This window comes from Pelophylax lessonae (genome assembly GCF_965119305.1).
Source record: "Pelophylax lessonae genome assembly, chromosome: 4".
Classification (NCBI taxonomy): domain Eukaryota; kingdom Metazoa; phylum Chordata; class Amphibia; order Anura; family Ranidae; genus Pelophylax; species Pelophylax lessonae.
The window spans coordinates 571,137,016-571,159,228 of NC_138771.1; the positions used below are offsets into that span (position 1 = coordinate 571,137,016).

At 41.2% G+C, this 22,213-nt stretch overlaps 1 protein-coding gene across 1 annotated transcript in view; it reads right to left on the reverse strand.

Annotated features, from left to right (window-relative positions):
* POLB (DNA polymerase beta) overlaps positions 1-22,213 on the reverse strand; it is a 74,319-nt gene that overhangs the window by 14,416 nt on the left and 37,690 nt on the right. Inside the window, exons 8-12 of the mRNA XM_082255479.1 lie at positions 18,333-18,387; positions 16,872-16,944; positions 11,390-11,460; positions 5,621-5,707; positions 4,700-4,761 (exon numbers count right to left, since the gene is read on the reverse strand). Of these exons, the coding sequence (XP_082111605.1) occupies positions 4,700-4,761; positions 5,621-5,707; positions 11,390-11,460; positions 16,872-16,944; positions 18,333-18,387 (348 nt within the window). The remainder of the gene's footprint in view (positions 1-4,699; positions 4,762-5,620; positions 5,708-11,389; positions 11,461-16,871; positions 16,945-18,332; positions 18,388-22,213) is intronic.

Sequence of the window (22,213 nt, forward strand, 5' to 3'; positions counted from 1 at the left end):
GGACATTTTTTGCCAGGTCTGCCTTCAGTTTTCTGCAATGCAAAGGGAACTGACCTGGCACTGGTTATGGAATTTCCTGAACCCTGCAGGCAATCTGCATGCCAATCTAAAAGTCTAATAGAAGTTGATGCAGGACACCAGGCAATACATGACAATCCCGACGCTCTTTTGTACAGTCTACATGAGATCATGTACATTGCTAGGTGCAGTCAGCACAGTTCACTGAACTGTTTCCAGCAGCTTCAGCGAAGTACCTACCCCTGTGATAAATGAAGCCTAAGAAAAGCACAGTCGGATGGAAAGAACCCATGTGCAGATCACATTTAATCAGGCAGATAATAACCAAATACAATCGAAATGAATAAACCATACAATGACTCTGTTCTGGTAACCTACCTGGCACAATGTCAGACATGTTCTAAAAGTAGGACATTTTTAGGGTTCTCTACTGCCCAGATGCATCTTTTCATTGTATGCATGTTTCTACCAACTGCATATTATCACAGATACCTGTAGATACATTGCAGGAAACAGGTATCCAAAAACCTTAAAATAACAGGTCACACCTAAGTGTTTATTTTTGGATGGATATCTTAAGGTTCATTTACATGGGCATATTATGTACGTACTTTCTGCACAGAGTGCAGGTTTATGCTGGCAAAACTAGCAGAAAATCCTACATAAAATACATGCCTTAATTACTCATGTTTAGACACAATTATTCTAACTTTGTATACATCGATGGGTGCTTGCATTTACATGTAAAAACCTGAAGATACGTGTGGCAAAGATGCAGCCGTGACCTACTTTTGCTGATACACCGCTAAATGTGGAGCACGTTTTCCTTTGTAGATGCAGCCATGTGTATGGACCCACTGATTCGTATAATGCTGTTTTTTGATACATACAAAACGATATGCTGTACACATCTAAATGCGGCAATTTAGATGCCTGTGTGAATGAGCCCTAACAGTTATGATTTCCTAAAGTTTAAGTTAATTGTTATTTAAAGTGTATTTATGTAAACTCTAACACACTTCTCTTATTTGCTCCTTTTTAGTCTGTTGAAAAAAAAAAAACATAAAAAGTGTTTTGTTATATTTGTTTGATAAATGCAAAAATACCTGTTCATCATACCAGAAATTCAGACCAGTCTTCTGTCTGCTCACAACAAGAGAATGGGAGTTTTCTGTATTTGTAAGGTCTTTACAGGGATAACACATGGGGAAATGTGAAAGTATTGCAGAGTGTACATTATTTTTCACTTTAGGATATATTAAAATTAGCCTCATGCTTTAGTTTATTTAAACACAGGAGAAATGATCTGGGTAGAACAAAATGGGATTTTTGACTTACCGTGAAATCAATTTCTCTGAAGTTCATTGACGGACACAGCTCCATCTTCATGACTATATGGTTATACTGCCCCCTACAGGAGTAGGACACTAGGCAGACAAAAACTTGGCTACGCCTAAGGGGGAAGTCCCAGGGGGTATACTCCCACTCTCTGCTATATGTATTCAGTTTTGTTACAAGCAGTGTTAGAAGAGGAACAACCCAACTCCATAGAGTGCTGCAAGTCAAAAATCCCATTTTCTCTTTCCTTCATTGACAGACACAGCTCCTTATCTTCATGACTATATGAGATGTCCCAAAGCAGTGTCAAACATGAGAGGTGGGAACAGTAAGGAAAAAAAAAAAACTCTCTGCCTTCTTTCCTGGGAACTGTAAACAGGTATGAGTAAAAACCTTGAAAATGTTCCGATGTCGGAACCATCACCCCTTGAAGTAACAAGTCTTGCACTGCCCCAAAGAGATCCCCAAAGTCACAGGTGTCAAACACAATGCCGTAGGCCAAATTTGGCCCACCAGGCCATTTCATGTGGCCCTCGCAGTCAGGGCTTTTTTTCAGCTGGAACGTGGTGGAACTTCGTTCCGCCACCTCCAGCTCTTGCAGATCCCTGCCTACCCTGGATGCACTCACAGCAGGGCACAGCAGTACCGACCAATGATCTCCCTTCAAGTGAGAGAGACGCAGAGCCACCTACACTGCCAGGAGGTACTAGAGCCAGGCAGATGAGATGTAAGGAAGCTTTTTGGGAGGTGGAGGGGCGCTCTGTACTCCGCACACTCCTGAACTCTGCACACCACGTACTTCTCATCTCTGCACATAGCGCACCCATAAACCCTGGACTCTGTATGTCATACACTCCTCAACCCTGCAGTCTGTACATAGCACACCCCTGAACTCTGCAATCTGTATGTAGCACACTCGTGAACTCTACACTCTGTACACTGCATACTTCTAATTATCTAAGTAGATGCATAGTCTTACAGATACAACCAGCCCTTTTAGGACAACCCTAATGCTGATGCGGCCCATGATGAAATTGAGTTTGACACCCCGGCTCTAAGCGATCTGGGGACAAGTGCAGGTTGGAAGGGAAGAAGCTTTCCGGAGGATATGATCGAAACTCGATCTTGTAGCCAGAACGAATAACTTCGTGGACCCACTTGCCCTGGATCAGGCAGGTCAACGGATCCGGAAACCAGGGAAGACATCCCCCCACCCCAGATACGGGTGAGGGCACCCCTTCCTGGGGAGAAAGACTTGTCCGCAGGTCTGGCAGAACCCGCTCGTGGCTTGCAGGAACAAGACCTCTTAGAACCCCCCCCAGAGGCCCTAAAGGGCATAGATACCTTGTCTTGAGACCCTGAGGGATGAAAAGGCTGCTTGTGAGCTGAAAATAAAAGGCCCCCGTCCATGACAGGACTCCTTACTCTTGGCAGCCTGAGGAAGAATAGTACTTTTTCCCCCTGTGAGGCATTTGATGAGGTCATCCAAGGAAGCTCCAAGCAGGCGATCCCCCCCAAATAGAAGATGGGATAAGGCCTTCTTGGAAGCCTGGTCCACAGACCAGCATTTCGGCCAGATAATGCACTGCAGGACCACCGCTGAGACAGACAATCTTGAAATCAAGGGAGCGGCATCCAAAGAGGGGTCACAGACAAACTGTAGCCCTTGGACCAACTGACCCGCCAACTCTGCAAAGGCAGGGGGGAACTGTTCCCCCTCCTGTTCCTGGCGTAGAAGTTTTGCCCACTCTGTCATAGCCTCACTCTTCAACTGGTATGACAGTGGCTTTATTCAACCTGGAAACCGGGAAGTCCACTACAAGAGGAACCGTCAATTTTTTAAGGAGGGAATCATCATAGGGGTAATGCATTGCAAAACACTTAGGGATTGCAAAGGTGCATTTCGGGCACGCCCACCATTTTGTGACAATATTGTCAAAGAAGGCAGAAAAGGGGAACACCTTTGCCGCTTTTGAGGACCTGTGGGTGTCGAAGGTGACCCGTGCCTCTGATGTTGTGTTAGACGCATCCAATTCTGGATCTGATGAGACCAAGCGAACAGGTGAAGGCGGGGGACGTTTCTTGCTAGCCCGTTTGCCCAGGACCAAATCTACCTTGGACACCAAGGACTCCAAGACCGTCGTCAGTGCAGTCAGTTGTTGGGACCTGGAGGCCCCGACAGGCCTCAGAGGATCAAGTGGTGAAATATGCTCCAGGGACGCGTGCTCCTGGGTGGGTGCGGTCGGCCAGGAGGGAACGCTGCGACTCAGGCTAAAGCCAGTTCGTATATGCCCTCGTGAGAGGTTTTACTCGCAGGCCAGCCCCTGTCCAGTGGGGCTGTCGCTGGTTGGACCTTAAGGATCTAGATTATTCAGTTTTTCGCCCAGTCCGGCACTTGATTGTAGATCTTACAGGAACAAAATAATAAAAAAAAGAGAAAAAAAATTCCAGGACCAGAGATCCCGACAAGGAACTAGGTCCTTACTCCTGACTAGGCAAAAAAACGAAATACCTATTGCAGAGACAGTGGAAGTATACCCCCTGGGACTGCTCCATAGGCGTAGTCAAATTTTTGTCTGCCAATTGTCCTACTCCTGTAGGGGGCAGTAGAACCATATAGTCATGAAGATGAGGAGCTGTGTCCGCCAATGAACGAAAGAGAAACTAACTTTATGTCTCCCAGACCAGGTTCTCCTGTGTTTTGGAAATTTTATTAGGCCTAGTGTGTACATTTTTCAGGATGTGTTTTATTTAGCTTGTCATTATGGCTCCTGTTGTTGGTTTGCTTGCAATACGCTCATTAGAGCGTGTACGGGCGAACGGGCATTGAGGAAAGAACACTGGCAGTGAAAATATTCCCTTAGATGTGTAGACGCATTCGCTCGACCTATACATCTCCGCCAGCTAACACTCCATGTGCTATGCACAGATCTGTTTGCCAGTAGAGATATATGTGTATTGCGGTGCGGAGTTCAAGGATCAAGCAGCAAGGATATGACCACCAGTGGGGGCCCCTGTATAATGTGCAGATTTGTCCGCTCGGACGGAGATATGTTTGCTCTGTGAAGTCAATATGGTTGACATCTACATGCCTTTATAAAGGGATACACACTTATGTCTTCCTACTGTGGCTGATCACCATAGTGGAAACAACATGGCTCTTTCTCTGCAGATAGCCTCACATCTATGGGAACAGCAGTATAATCCTATTAGGCATTGTTCTCTGAACTGTGCTAAATGAGATTCACGCCAGTAGTAGTGGCGGGAATACATGCATGAGTTTGATCAGAGCAGAGTTCACGGTCCTACACACTGGTTTCATTGTGTAGCATTGTAACATTACCTTATATCAAGTCTCCGAAATGGGAACTGTTTGCCTCCATCAGATGGTAGCTGGCACACGCCCTGCGAAACGACAGAACATGAGCTCTAAAGCCAAAGTGTACAGACCAGCAGCATTCTATAGATCGTGAAGGTGGGAAACTAGCAGAAAATGAAAATTTGATCTAGCTGTGCACCTGAGAAACCCAGGCACATATCTACAGTCAGCTGATATCTGTTGCAACTCTGAATTGAGTCAGCATTCCCAGAACATTTCCCCAGCCAATCAACAAGCAAATTTAAGAGCCTCTACTGGCTGCTACAAAAAAAAAAAAAAAAGTATTAAAAGACCTCTTTAAAGGCTTAGTCCTCTTTTGTGACCATGTTTCAAGTTACACACTTACCTGAATTGTGTGCTTCTCCCTGCAGCGCTCGGAATTATTTTTTTTAGGCTCTGTTCACACTGGTGCGATGCGGGAAACCCTGCGAATCCAGTGCGGGTTCCCATATCGCACCTGAATTGCCTGCAGTTATAATCCGCAAATTACTTCCTCCAGTCCCAGAACGGTAGGTGCGTACCCCTGTATGGACCTGGGACTGGGATGTATACCATGTAGAAGCCTGTGCATGGCATCCATGACACACTGATCATATCTGCAATGCTCTGCAGGCTTCAGTACAAAAATGTAATCAATGCATACTTTTTCTTTAATTAATGTGGGTGTGTTTGCTATATTTTTGCAAAAAGTGGACTATGCCTTTAAATAATGTGCTCAGGATCACATGGACTCTGTAGCAATATAGAAAGGTAATAAGGATTAATAAAAATGTCTTCAGCCGAAAGGGGTTTCTCCTCTCCTCTGTATATATTTTTTGAGAAAAGGCTCAAGAACACAGCTATACATTATAATTCAGAAAAACTCTTTGTGATCAGACATCTTACCATGAATTTAGTGTCTCCCTTCACTAGTGTGTCAGTGATAAATTTGCAGTCTTCCAGACTCTGCACTACCTGATGTAAGAGGTGCGGCTGTGAATATATAATCAGCACAGTATATAGTATTAGGCCAATACTGACAAATCAGGAAATGGTAATAACAGCTAAAACATTTATTAAACAATCTCTGTAAATGGCACTAGATAAAAAGTCTCGTTAACTGAAAATGGATACTCCAGTTTTTGAAAAATACTGACGGATTCATCCTACTGCTATCTATACAATCCTCTGCATAAGTAATCATTCCCTTGGATTTTGTAACTTAGTGTTACAACTTGAAATAATTTTGGATAATGGATTTAATTAAAATGTTTACCATCTGATATACACAACATATGTACTACTTTAAGGCCCCGTTCACATAGGGGCGATCCGACTTCGGGTGGCGACCTCCGAGGTCGCGGTGCGAGCAGCGCGCCGCGACCTCGGAGCGGCCGCCACGGACTTCATAACATTGAAGTCTATGGCGGTCGCCTCCGGGTCGCCCCAAAGAAGCTCCGGACCCTTTTTCTAAGTCGGAGCGACTTGTGTCGCTCCTATTAGAACGGGTCCGCAGCTTCCCTATGGAAGGCGACCTACGGCGACCTGTGAGGCGACCAGGTCGCCTCACCGGTCGCCTTAGTGTAAACGGGGGCTAAAGGGCTTGGGTTCACAGGGGTTGCAGTCAAGCACAGGATTTTTGGTTCAAATGCAGCACAGCAGTTTAAACACTTGCATTTGTACACAATGGGCTGCATCTGGCCTGCTTTGTCTGCAATGCAATACATCTGCAATAGGACATGCTGTGCAAAGCAAGACAAATGTGGTCACACTATAGTACTATAACTAAATGGGAATCTGCTAACCCGCATTTCAAATAAAGGTCAAATGCAAGTAAATGGCTCTCATGTACACAAGCCTTTAAAGTGCGTTTTTTTTTTCTCTTTATTGTGACACACAAAAAAAAATACCTTTTTAGCTACCTAAAAAGCTTTGAGCTTTGAAGCTCCCTCATCCATTGTACCCTCAATTGTGACCAGCATCCCCACAATCTGATGAGCAGTGGTGGCTTTCCATAAAATGTTCTGTGCCAAGGCTTAAAAAATTCAATTAGACATTAGAACATTTTTCGAAATGTTTGCTTTGTCCCCGACATGACTCCTGGCAAGCTACAAACAAGATTAGAGGTTTGTTTTAGCACTGACTTTACCCTTGCCACACTTCCATAGAATCCCAGGAACAGCTTGTCCCTTCTCAGTAATGGATCTTTGCAGTTCATTCACAGTTACCACAGTCATCATACGATAACCAAACTATTTTAATTTAATCAGTAAAGTATTTGTCTGAAAAAAATTGTAAGGCCAAGACCACGCATGCTCAGGAATGAAAGAATCCATTACAACACATTACATTGCCTCCGATGTTGTATTCTGTCATATGAGAATTTTCATATATTTAGTAACCTCTTCAATTTCGATATGAGACTAGACTCCTGTATACGAGGCCTAAGTGTATTTTGAGATTGTTTGATAATTTAATGGCAGCAGAGGAGGTGAATATTTATGCAATCCAAGCTTCTATAAAACTTCCACCCCTGATTTCTCTCTTCCCCCTCCCCCTACTTGAGGCTAGCTGGTGAAGAAAGGCTGAAGACAGAACCTCTCTTGTGCAGTTGCATATCTGGCAGGTTCTTCTTCCTCTATTCCCCGATTGTATAACTACGCACACTCTGCTTTCCATGCCCCATACTTGGGTAATTTGATGTTCCTGTGCTGTCTGACACTGCCTCCCCCAATGTGTTTCTATCAGCTTGCAGCATCTCCTTCCCATTGATCTTAAACTTTCCCATACATCAATGTTTCTCAACCTTTCAGTCAAGGCACACTAAAATTATAGCCAATCTCAAGCCCCTTCAGCATTCACTGGAGCACCGGATTGTGGAGATGGTGAGAGCAACTGGCTCAGGCTCTCAGTGGCATGCTGAGAGGCTGTTCCAGTTGTCGGTCAGGCATCTGGGCGGATCCTGACCTTAAAGTTAGGATCCCTCTAAAAGTATGGGCTGACTGAGTGATGTCAGCTGATAGTCCACTGTTGGCTGAATCTGGGTCATAGAACTAAACACACTCCTGTGACCCAGAGGAGAAGTAGGCTCAACACAGCTTTGACCCTACTTCTCCTTTAATTTACCCGTAAAATCCTTTTGTTAAGTGCATCACAGGACACAGTATACTTCACATTAATGACTACTTAGGTTATGCTGCCACTTTCAGGTCAACAGACACTGGCCAAAAAACAAAATTGGGATATGCCTACAGAGGTCTCTCAAGATTTCTTTTTAATGGGCTTTAGTCTCTTATTTCATGGCCTATTCTGCACTCCCTGCTGGGGAAAGGAAAGGCTTTATCCAGATCAGTTGCCTACAGATCCGAGGGACTGTACCCAGACCCTGCATGCAAGAATGGGCGGCCTGTAATGTGGACATGAGGCTAACAATGCTGCTGCTAATTTCAATGCAGAAGCTTAGAATTATCACCTTGCAACAGCAAGTGCTATTAGAGGCAGGACCTCCAGGTAAGAAATTTTGTAACAGATTAAAAAAAAAAAAATGAATTTCCTAATAAAGCTGTTTAAAAGTCAGACATGATCCCAAACAAACTGAAAAAGTCAGTGCGCAGGTCAATGCAAGATGCAGAGCTTTCCCCAATTCACTGCAACAATTCGCATCTGAACTGCTTTTCTCCCTATACAAATCCATAGAAATGCAAAAGCAGCTCAAAATGAACCTAAACTAAAATAGTGAAGATTTGCTATGTTGTAGGGAAATTAAAAAAAAAAAAAAATAAATAAACTAAAGCTGCCCATAGATGATTTTTAAACAAAAAAAAAAAAAATACCCCAAACAATTCCTCCATCCACAAACTGAGGTGGATAGAGGAATCGTTTTCCTGGTGCCACTGTATTCTGATTAAGAAAAATTTCTAACATTCCCGTTTGACACAAATCAGTTGTCAGATGGACTTCTGTTGAGCAAAAACAGCCATAGATTGATTGAAATACGGCCAGCTCAGTGCTTAACCAATAAATCAAATTTTGATCCACCTATGGCCAGCCTAAGCATCACTTAAATTTACTTTTGTCCTGGTTACCTCCTGAAAACAGAACTGCACTTCCTGGTATGTGGGACTGCCTCAACATTTTTTGCCTACAATCTCTTAGCTATATATCTGCAGTCTGAGATATTGGCTGGCTATTGTATTCAAATCAGCCGCAACACCCACAGCTACCTGAATACCCAAAAATGAATACTTCTAATAAGATGCAGTCACTGTTTGGCCAAATATGAAAGACAGTAATTGATTCACCACCAGTGAATGTTTGAAAAAAAAAAAAAACTAACACATTCCCTGCTTCATGATTATGTCCCATAGTGTTGCAAATGCAATACTGATATAAAGTTATATCATATTATTGTAGATGTTCCAATGAATTGCAAAGCTTCTGCTGAGTTCACTACTAAACCCCATGTTCTTTAAACAGGAAGCTGAGGGCTCATGTTGAAGATCACGTAGCAGAAGTCCCTCGGGGACAGCACTACCAACAACTGACCTCTGCTCTGGAATGCAGGCCTTCCAGAGGCCAGTTTAATATTCATTTCACGCAGCCCAGCTGCCTGAACTATGCTTCATATGTTTGGAAACAGAACTCCTTATTGTTGAGCCAAATTAATACTGCAATGCTGTCAAGATATGATGGTCATGCATAATGTACACAGCCCACATGGAACAGTCCATCATGTCTAATTTTGTAGCAGAGGGGCAGACAATTGTCTGAAGTCCCGCTGCACAGGACCAGTGTTAATGCCATGCTGGGGAAAATAGGACAATTTCCATAGCAAACCAAAAACCATTAGCTTTTTTCCTGGCAAGCATTATTCTGCATGTGATTTTTTTCAATGCCGTATATGATATGAATATGCCCCTAGATTTCCATTAGCCCATGCTAGCACAAGCATGATAACTGTGCAAGATTGATTCATCACACCTTTTATAGGTGTCTTTTTGGATGACTGTTTAAAACTTTTTTTCCCCCTCAGTATAAATGAATACACTCCCTTTCTTGGTCTTACACGAGGAAGAATCAATTGTTTGGCTTTTCTACATACAGTAGCATCTAATGTAGTTTGTGGACGTGCTCTGGTTGTTTTCATAGATCTCAATGACAGGCTCATGTCATCTGACCCTAGAGCAGCTTACTACTGCCCTCTTCTTTCTATAGACTGCAATGCTTTTTCAGGGCTCAGCAACTGTGTTATAAGTAGCCATGTGAACTATGTAGAGATGAACAAGTGAAAGAAGAATTATCACTATTGTTTTTTTTTTTTCTTTCCTTGTTATACATATTTGAGTTCTCCTTAGGTGGCCTGAAACACTAGCTGCGATGTTTGACAGGGCTTTCCTTCTTGGTGATGGCTTCCTGACACCACAGCTAGCAAGGAAACCCATCTGCTTTGTTTTGTAATGCCCATCTCTGGGCACTTCCCCAAGGCAAGAACCTGGCAAGAGGAATACAGACTGACAGAAGGCTGATAATAATCTTTAGGAAAAATCCCATAATCATTGGTGGCCAGTGGCACTTTTAGGGCCCTTTCACACTTGTACGACCTTAAAGTCGCAGGACTTTGATGCGACTTGAAGCAATACCTGTGCAATCTTGAGGTCTGTCGACCTCAAGTCGCATCAAAGTCGAACCAAAGTAGTACAGGGACAACTTTGAAGTCGCACGGCTATGAATAGTACTCATTGGATATCATGGGGTACCACTTGTTGTCATGTGACTTTGCAGTCCCAAGTTGCACAAGTGTGAAAGGGGCCTAAATCTCCCTCCCCACCTTTGAAACATGATCCTAAATTCATTGGTGGGGAGTCCCAAGCCTTCTGCTGCTGTCGTCTTTCCTCTCCATCCCTTTCCTCTGGTGTCAGAGGAAGTGGAGGGATCTCAAATGTAAACACAGGCAGTGTTTCCTTTTGTGGTCACTGTGATTGGCCATCACAGTGATCATAGGGCCAATCCAATTGGCTGTATGTGTTTTGCCTGTAATATGCAATGTCCAAGGCCAGCTCAGTCACAGAGCCCCACCAAATCCATTAAAATTAAAGGGTTTTCTCCCCCCACCCGCTGTCACTTTTTGAAAAAAATTGCGGCCGTATGGGGCTCTGCCCATATGGCCACATCATTCAATCACAGTTTTCTATGAGTGAATGGTCTACAACTACGGTCATCCATTGTTGCTGATGGCTTGTAGTTCTCAATGAACTGCGAAGGCACTGGTGAGTGCCTGCATAGGTCATGGATTTTTCCTGCTCTCTAGTAACTGCCCTCCCGTACGAGCAGACAGCTATCTTGAGAGTCTGCAAGAGCCCTGCACTGCACTGCACTGCTGATTGCAGGTGCAATGCTCTGCAGGCTCCCCAGGTAAAAATAAATAAATGCACTTTTTTTTCCTGCAAAACAAATGAGTATTTATTATTTTTTTATGAAAAGGTGAACTTATCCCTTAACAATCTGAACTGCAAAAAGCAGGAAATTGATAAGCAGTGTATGTGCAATCAGGATACAAATTAGAGTGGTATATTATTTGAATATATTTGAAGTAAACAAGAGTTGATTACCTGTAGATTATTTTGTGCTTCACTACCAAAGAAAAAAAAAAAAAAGAAAACTTGGTGACTTACTGACCTGTTTTGTAGAGTCTGAGGTGAAGTCAGGATGAGTGAGGAGAATATCCATATCCCCACTAGATTCTGCACCTAAAGGAAACAAAATAAGCTAGGTTTCAGGATATGTAAATTGAGATTTATTACAAAAGGTACCAGAAAGCTTCAATCTACTAGGAAGTGTGGGAGCTTAACAGGTCAGAACAGCCTGGGATGAGTTCATAGCAGGGATTATAGGCTGCTGCCATTGCTGCCTGCACTGGATACAATGGCGGATACTGCTAATTGGTGCTAAGCAGGTAGAAGAGGCTGAGAACATTCTTATATATCACCCCAAGATGGTAAAATAAAAAAAAAAAAGGAAGGGAGAGCAATGCCCACATTGTCTACCCACTCCCAACCATTTTCTTCATTATTGTAAGTGCAGTAAAACATTGGTTTGAGAGTAACTTGGTTTGAAAGCCTTTTAAAAGACAAGCAATGTCTTGATATAAGAGTAGCGTCATGTCACAACTGAGTTTAAAAGAGAAGAGAGGCGCCTCTAAAGCTGGCCATACACCTGCCGAAAAATCGTTCGAAAATCTGTCATTTGGTCCGATCGTCCATTTTTCCTCCAGTTAATGGGCACAAATAGAAAATCGTTTTCAACTTTTCAGAGCCGAAAAATCGAAGGAACAAATTTTAAAATCTGCCGGCCGATCGATAAACGATAAATTGAAAGGTTAATGTGTTTCTCGGCCGACCTGTTTGCACTAGGTATATGTGACAAACTGAATTCATTTATGTCCATTGAACGATTTATCATTCGAAATTCGTCATTACATGATGGTACGATCGTCTGCTCTCAGGGATGATTTTTAGTTTTTCGAAAAGGAGTTTGCCCGATATTTCGGCAGGTGTATGGCCAGCTTAAGTGTAGCAATATGGTAACATTTAATAAAGGTACAACATTTAGCAATTCACATGATTGATAGATTAAAAGAATCATCCATATGCAGGCATCCAGGGTAAAGCTGTCCACATAGATCATCCTCCACACCACTATCGATGTCATCCTTTCCACACTGCACTCCACAAGTGCTTCAAGCCACACTTTCAGATCGCTGTACTGCAGGGTAGTCTTCCCGGTCAGGACTGCACACGGACGGTGGTGAGGAGGAAGGTCTATGTGGACAGCTTTACCCCGGATGCCTGCATTCTTAGATGTGCCTCTTTTAATAGTCAACCATGTGAGTTGCTAAATGTTGTACCTTCATTAAATATGAAAAACTGGGAAGTGGGCTCTGGTGCAAGTGTATTTCGGTAAGTAATGGTGGTCAGTAAAGTGACGGTGTGCACAAAATATATGAGGGTGTATACACCTCAAAAAAAGTGTCTCAATAGACACAAAATATATGAGGGTATGTATGTTAACCTCAAAAGGAATGTACCTTACAAAATTAATCATGCACAAATAAATAGTTTCATGGAATAAATAAATATATCATTGAAAGTAGCAATGGGTGATATAAAACCGTGCATAAATTGATATATAAATATGAGGTGATTGAGTGTTTCGGATAAGTGATGGTAATCAATAAAGTGACAATGTGCACAAAATGTATGAGGGCATATTAACCTCAAGAAAAGTGTCTCAATAAAGACAAAGTATATGAGGGTGTGTCAGCGGCTGCATGCAGGGTGAATATCTTCTAAACCATGCAGGTTTAGGAGATATTAATTTTACCTACAGGTAAGCCTTCTTATAGGCTTACCTGTAGGTAAAAGTTAAAAAGCGGAGTATACTACCGCTTTAAGAACCGGAAGGTTTTACCCACTTAATGACCAGGCCATTTTTTGCGATTCGGCACTGCCTTATTTTAACGGACAATTGCACGGTTGTGCGAAGCTGTACCCGAATAAAATTGATGTCCTTTTTTTCACAAATTGATCTTTCTTTTGGTGGTATTTGATCACCTCTGCTATTTTTATTTTTTGCGCTATAAACAAAAAGAGCGACAATTCTGAAAAAAAAATTTAAATATTTTTCCACTTTCTGCTATATAACATTCCCAATAAAAAAAAAAATTAAAAATCAAAGTTTTTCATCATTTTAGGCCAATTTGTATTCTGCTACATATTTTTGGTTAAAAAAAAAACGAAAAAAATAAACGTATTTTGATTGGTTTGCCCAAAAAATATCGCGTCTACACACTAGGGGAAAGATTTCAGTCATTTTTATTTATTTGTTTTACTAGTATGGCGGCGATCTGCTTTTCTGATTTTTAGCAGGACTGCGACATTGCAGCAGACAGATCGGACCCCTGACATTTCTGGGGGGGGACCAGTGACATTACTACAGTAATCAGTGCTAAAATATGCACTGTTACTGTAATAATGACACTGGCAGGGAAGGGGTTAACTTAGGGGTGATCAAAGGGTTAAATGTATGCCTAGGGGGTGTTTTCTAACTGAGGGAGGTGGGCTTGTAGAATCAACACAGAGACCTGTGATCCTAAATAGGAGGATCACGGGCACTCCGTGCTGATTCCTGAAAGAACAACGGTCTGTTGTGTTTACCACCTCTCTCCACGGGGAGCGTCCGCCGGCCCCGTGAGTCAGCTTCCCTGCTGGCTAATGGGGACGCGCGCCCCCAGGATCGCTCCCTTTGAATGACAATTATTAGTCATGCAACACTGTACCCAAAATGAGATTTTTATAATTCTCTTTAAGACAGAACTTTATTTTTGTATTTAATTCTTTACTATATAAATAAAAAAAGACCGAACATTTTAAAATATATAAAAAAAAATAAAAAATATGACTTTGTTTCAGTTATAAAATTTTTCAAATAAATCTTTCCTCATAAATATAGTCCAAAATGTATTCTGCTACATTTCTTTGGTAAAAATAACCCAAATCAGTGTATACTATTTAGCAAGTTTGAAAGTTATAGAGACCACAAACTATGGTATATAAATTTAAAATTTGGTCAGTCCTGATGTACTGATGAACCATCTCATTTTTTTAGGCCCTAAATATGATGACAGTACAAATACCCCCCAAATTAGAAAGTAAACAGTTTTAAGTATTTCATAAGTTTTAATTTTTTGTTACATTTTTGTGGAAAATGTATGGGTTTTTTTTTTTTCCCCCCACAATTTTTTTTTTTTTTTATTACATACAGTCACAGTTAAGTACAGTGTCATCACTGGTGTGGCGGTGATCAGGGACACCAACTGGTGACAGTATATGTAAAAATAAATAAATAAATCATATTCCTATTAAGATTTTTTCCAACTCTAGAGAGGGGATCAGGATTTTTTTTTTTTTGCAAAAAAAAAAAAAAATAATCTTGATCACCTCCATAGAGGTATCCATTCATCCAGTGTGCTATTGTTAAGCTGTGATTGGCCACAGCTATCACACGGTACAGATGCACTGTGATTGGTCCACTTGCTACCATGTCATTACTGTGAGCACTCGCAGAGATCAACACAAAAGTACACAATGAACGACTATGAATGGAAGCCATTCATTGTGTATAATTGCCATGTGATCTGCTGTGATTGATCACAGTGATCAAATGGTACCAGCAGCGGCCTGGTGCAACGATTTTTCATCCGCTGTGTCTGGTGACAGCTCGTGCAGCGCTCCCACTCGGCCATCATATTGCTTTGAGCCGGACGGGAAGAGGTTAAATAAAATCTGTCTGCCTGCATTACAAAAATGAATTTTAGACTCAGCAATATCCAAACCTGGTTTCTGTGCTTCTCTATGGAATGCAGGCAGATCTTGGCTGGTGTTAGGGGAACTCCAGGGTAATATCACATTACCCAGTGCTATTCTCAGGAGCCCTCAGCGCTGATGCAAGTAGAGAGCTGGCTCTTGGCAGGAGTAATGCAAATATCAAAATGCCTTGATGGTTACGTATTGGTCTAGAGGAGTCGGAGTTTCAAGGCAGCCTGCATCGCCATGCATGCATCTGAGAGGGTCCCAGTGTGCAATGAAATCAGAGTAGGCAATATCAGTAGAGAAGAGGAGGAGCCTGTAGAACTGTGCAAGAATGAACCTGGAGTTCAGCTTTACGTTGCCAAGATTTGTTTGAATCTGATTGGCGGTTATAAGAAATTTCTTAATATTAACATTTCTGGATGTGAGCAAGCAAGGAGTCTGCAATGGACAAGTTTAGGAATATCTTTGCAATACATTCAGATATGAAGAGGGGTTCTCATATCATAAGATTAATGAAAAAAGGGAGCAGGGTGACCTGGTTCAGGACAGTTTAAGAATATGTAAATCTATTTCATATTCCCGATATGTGCCTGCTGTACCATGTACTAGTATGAAAAATTATCCTGTTCTCTTTGTATTGCTTCCTATGTGTGAAATCCCTGGTGTTCCTGCCAGTCCATCTGCTTTTTTTTTTTTCATAAAAAACTGACCACATTAGGCAAGAGAGCACAGCGTGGTCAGTTCTCTAGCTGTGCTGGGATCTCAGCCTGGTCTCCTCCAATAATCAGAATTGTATAACCACACCCCCCTGCATAATTATTCACTGAGATGATCAGTGTACTGTTTCTCCTCCTTGAGCTCCTTATACAGCTGAGAACACAGGGAATGTGAGCACCTATATAAAAAAGGGGGAATAAAAGGTAATGTTTTTTTATATGTATACATGAATGTTTTGCCTTTCATATTCCATTTTAATCTGAATGGATTGTTTTACAAGGTAAAGGTTCACATATACTTTAATCATTGATGAAAACTGAGGAACTGAGCTGACATGTTACCTGTACATATTTTTTTATTATGATTGGAGTGTGTTCTTAAAGTGTTACTAAACCCACAACAGTAAAATCAGTCTGTATATATGCAGTAAAGCATGCTTGTTCTACTCACTGTGAAAGCTAAGGGGTTAATCCTCTGCATTGTGTAAAAAGACTGCTTGATCCTGTCTTCTCTGATACTCCCCTTCTTCCGATGTCCCCAATCCATCTCCTCATAGTACAGAGCCTTTGGAGCCACTCTGCACAAGCTCAGTTTGGTGTGTACTGCTAGTGAGTTTTTTTTTTTCTCTTGGGAGAGTGCATGTGATCAGCACAGGGACAATCGGCACTGTCCAGACAGAGTGTCAGGGGTCCTGCAGCCTCATAGGACAGTCAGAGACGAATGAAAACTCCTACAAGCTTTAACTAGACACTGATAGAGGTCACAAGACTGTTCTATACTGCTGATGAGAAAAGTTATTTAGTAGTTTATATTTACTAAATCAATTGCATTTCCATGTTCTGTGTACTGTGGGAGACCAGATATAGTGAATGCAGGGACCTGGGTTTAGTAAAACATTTTAAAGCCATGAATTGCATTCCATTTTTATATTGCCTCAATGCTGATAGGTGAATTGACTTCCACCAAAATTTTGCTCTGCTGTGTGTAAATCTGAGGACATTAGACTGTATGCTCCATTAGGGGCAGGGACTCGTTTAGATGTCCAACATAAAACAAATAAAATGGATGAATACCTCTTCTGAAGCTACCACATACTGTGCCGATGTACTCTGAATCCAGAATATTTAGTTTTTCAAGAACAATTTCCTAAAGAGAAAAAAAATATATACATTTTAAATTACCATAAAGGGGACCGAAAACGGCTTTTTGTAAGGCTATATTGTGTGCAGCATTAACCTCTGTAATAGGAAACTATGCTCTGATGTCTGATGGTGACTCTGGTAAGAGTTTATGCTGTTCTGTAAAACTCACCACATGTTACAATCTCTTTTAGATCCACTATGTAGTAAGGTAGCTTTCCGGATTGTATAAAAATTGACTGGATTGTTAAGTATGTCCTCAAATTATATATTGGCAATAAATGTAAAACACAAAGAATGTATATTGTATGCTCAAATTGTAATGTGCATGATGAGCTTAGGAATAAATCCCATTGCCACTCCAAGCAATCACCAGGAAAATCTTATTGTTACCCTAAAGAACTACTAAACGCACAAATTTAACTATTTTTCAAAAGAAAGCTTGAGACAGAAATGTTCAATAAAAGTTATTACATCTATAAATCAATTATACCAATGTTATTTTTTGCATTTACATTCAGATGACTAAAGCCTCGTACACACGCACAGATTGTTGGCCGACCGATCGGCCGTCTTTTGTCCAGTGTTGTTTGTTGGTTGAAATGTGCTCTATACTTGCACTGGACTTTTGTTGGCCAACAAAAACCAACTTCAGAAGTGATGTCATGTGATGGTTGACTTTCCGTGTGTTTTTTCTTCTCTGAGCATGCCCAGTCTTGCTAGTCAGATTTTTGTCTGCCGAAATCTGTACTGACTGAGGAACAATCGGCCGTTCTGTTGTTGGCCAACAAAAATTTTATAGCATGCACACCAGATTTATTTTGGCCGAAAATTCGCAGTTGGTCGTCGGAAGCATCATACTAACAAGCCTACAATCGGCCGATCGGACGTTGGCCGACAATTTACGGCCAACAATCTGTGCGTGTATACGGGGCTTAACTCATGCACAGTGCGAGTTTCATACAAAGCCCGCCTCTCATGATGACTGTCACAGTTGCCAGGGTGCTTATGTCGGCTCTCAAGCTCCGAAATGGCTGGTGGCATAGCCGGTCACATGTGCAGCATCATGGCAACCGCAGATCTAAACAGAGGCCATGATTGCACCTTCCTTGCTGGGTTAGAGTGTTTAGTGTCACTTTAACTGTTGGGTTACTTTCCTACCAGTGATCCCTTATGTATAGGCATACCACAAAAAAAATCTCTCATCTATTTGCTGGTGTGTTGTGCGTGTGTAGAAAGACCTAGTCAGAACTTCAAAAGTAGATAGTAAAGGTTTCATTACACACATATTGCATTAAATATTGAAAAAGATATATTTAAGGGTATCCACTGTGTTGTGGTCATAAACAATGCTTGCCCACATGTAATATATTTACTGAACAAACAGATTGTTACCTGCATCTTAAGCATTTCTTCTCTGGGAATCCGCATCTCAAAATCCTCAAAGTATCTAAATAGAAAGAAGAGGGAGCCTGAATTTTTTCATCTATTCCAGCTGACCACAATTACTTCTATTAAAGCGGAACTTCACTCTCTCAAGCAACATTGATTATTTTTTTTTATCCTTATGCTGCTAGTATTCGTAAATAGATAGGAAAGTCTATTATACAGTGCCTTGAAAAAGTATTCATACCCTTTGAAATTTTCCACATTTTGTTGTTACAACCAAAAACGTTAATGTAGGGGGGTGTGGCCTGGAGCATGATGGGATAAGTCGCCGGTGGTGAGAGATCCGTCTACCTAATCTCCGGTACATTTATCCAGGGGCTGTAACTCCTGGCAAATTTACACCTACCTACTACCCGAACTCCTCTGATCCTCTGGGGCGGATGTCGCTGCCTAAGAAAGCCGCTGAAGCGAGCACTCAGCTTGCAAAGTTCCGCCAGCAGGACAAGGACCAGCAGGCCGAAGATGGTGCCGACCCCTCCTCTAAGACAGAGCGTGCAGCCGCAGACACTGCGAAAAACGTTATTGTATTTTATTGGGATTTTATGTGATAGACCAATTAAAATTGGCACATAATTGTAAAGTGGAAGGAAAATGATAAATGGTATTTAAGATTTTTTTTACAAATAAATATGTGAAAAGTGTGGCCTACATTTGTATTCAGCCCCCAAGTCAATACTTTGTAGAACCACCTTTCACTGCAATTACAGCTGAAAGTCTTTTTGGGGATGTCTTTACCAGCTTTGCACATCTAGAGAGTGACATTTTTGCCCATTCTGCAAACTAGCTCAAGCTCTTTCAGATTGGATAGAGAGTGTCTGAACAGCAATTTTCAAGTCTTGCCACAGATTCTAAATAGGATTTAGGTCTGGACTTTGACTGGGTCATTCTAACACATGAATATGCTTTGATCTAAACCATTCCATTGTAGCGCTAGCTGTATGTTTAGGGTCGTTGTGCTGCTGGAAGGTGAACATCCGCCCCAGTCTCAAGTCTTTTGCAAAAAAACAGGTTTTCTTCTAAGATTGCCTGGAATTTAGCGCCTTCCCATCAACTCTGACTAGCTTCCCTGCCCCTGCTGAAGAAAAGCATCCCCATAACATGATACTGCCACCACCATGTTTCACAGTGGGGATGGTGTGTTCAGGGTGATGTGCAGTGTTTGTTTTCTGCCACACATCGCCTTTTGCTTTTAGGCCAAAATGTTCAATTTTGATCTCATCTGACCAAAGCACCTCCTTCCACTTTTGCTGTGTCCCCCACATGGCTTCTCACAAACTGCAAATGGGACTTCTTATGGCTTTCTTTCAACAATGGCTTTCTTCTTGCCACTCTTCCATAGAGGCCAGATTTGTGGAGTGCACGACTAATAGTTGTCCTGTGGAAAGATTCTCCTTCCCGGGCTGTGGATCTCCACAGCTCCTCCAGAGTTACCATGGGCCTCTTGGCTGCTTTTCTGATTAATTCCGAATGCTCTCCTTGCCCGGCCTGTCAGTTTAGGAGGACGGCCATGTCTTGGTAGGTTCACAATTGTGCCATATTCTTTCCATTTTGTGAGTTGTTCAAAGCTTCAGATATTTTTTTAAAACCTAACCCTGCTTTAAGCTTCTCCACAACTTTATCCCTGACCTGTCTGGTGTGTTTCTTTGTCTTCATGATGCTGTTTGTTCACTAATGTTCTCTAACAAACCTCTGAGGGCTTCAGAGAAAATATGTATTTTTTATACGGAGAATAAAATACACACAGATGGGTATCGGAGTAAAGGGAGCTGAATACAAAGGCACGGCACACTTTTAAGATATTTGTAAAAAAATGTAAAAACCATTTATCATTTTCCTTTCACTTCACAATTATGTGCAACTGTGTTGGTGTATCACATAAAATCCCAATGAAATACATTTACGTTTTTGGCTGTAACATGACAAAATGTGGAAAATTTCAAGGGGTATGAATACTTTTTCAAGGCAATGTATATCCTTGATTTTTTATCTTGATGAACTACCTACATTAAGGTAAAAAATGTCTCTATATTTTTACCGCCCTCTTACCCCCCTTAAACTAACCCGAGTTCTTTCTTCATTCAATTCTGTGCCCATCTGAAGCAACTCTCTCCTCTCTCTGCGAGCAGAAAGCAGGGGGTGATTGGCCACATGGTATAGGGCCACTGATTGATACTGCACCATGTGATCACTGTAACCAATCACAGTGATCACAATAGTAAACAATGCTATCATTAATGGACACAGTGATCACATGGAACCTGGGCCAATCACAGTGGCCTGGCATGGACAATTTTAATCTGCTGTGTCCAGTGGACACAGCAGTGACGGCTCGCACCTGCAGTAGGATGTACAGGTATGTCCTCCCTGAACTAAAGAGCACCTGCACGGCCATGTATATACATTGGCTGGGTGGGAAGCCATTCAATCAGAGTTCTAGCTTTTTTTTTTTTTGATTTAAACACCCATGTGATGGTCGCAACTAATACATAGCAGTATATAAATAAATGTTTTATCATTCTTTTTCTTTTTTTAAAAATGTTCTCTGCTCTTCCCAGAAAACATGCTCCTATCTGCAGTGTAGGCATCTGAAGCCCACACGTTGCTTCTTCTGAGATACACTGCTGCTGGCTACCTAGCATGCCCCTCTCGATCTCCTGCTCATATTGTAGAAAGAAGTTCCCGCCCCATTGTTATGGCAACCGGTCAGTCAAGATTTTAACCTGGAAGAAAGCTAGCATAGCACACTGCTGCTGGGCTGAGGTCAACTATACATCTTCAAACTTATTCTTTAGCTTTTCATTTTTTTAATATAATGGGCATAACTATACATTTATCTCTTGCTAGCTCAATGTGTCTAGGAATATATAATATATACTTTATATACACACACACATATAATAAAATATACATTTTTAAAAATGAGCTACATACATACATACATAATATATATGTATACATATACACACACACATTAAAATTTTTTTTTTTTTTTTTTTTTTTACATTGAACACACATATACACATTAAATATATATATACAGTGGGTACGGAAAGTATTCAGACCCCCTTAAATTTTTCACTCTTTGCTATATTGCAGCCATTTGCTAAAATCATTTAAGTTCATTCTTCTTCCTCATGAATGTACACATAGCACCCCATACTGACAGAAAAACACAGAATTGTTGACATTGTTGCAGATTTATTAAAAAAGAAAAACTGAAATATCACATGGTCCTAATTATTCAGACCCTTTGCTGTGACACTCATATATTTAACTCAGGTGCTTTCCATTTCTTCTGATCATCCTTGAGATGGTTCTACACCTTCATTTGAGTCCAGCAGTGTTAATTTCGTCGACTAAAACCGACTAAAACGTTTTCGTCGACTAACACAATTCAGATGACTAAAATACGACTAAAACTAAAATGGCATTTTAGTCTTAAGACTAAAATACGACTAAAACTAAAAGGGCATTTTAGTCTTAAGACTAAAATACGACTAAAATGGCATTTTAGTCAAAAGACTATAACTAAAACTAAATCGAAATTTGCTGCCAAAATTAACACTGGTGCATGCTCAAAGCTTAATACCATAAATAATAACATATTCGATTTTTCACTCCAGGACCAGCAGTAGTATATAATGAGTTTGGAAATTGTAGAGAAATGCTTAAATAATGCATTACAAATTACAATTGAACTACACCCATTTGATTATAGATGACTAAAATTAGTTTTTTTTTTTAACAGTTAAATTTTTATTTTATTGTTACACATATAAACAAAACAAATATTCCAATACAATACATTACTCTGCACAAAGAATAAT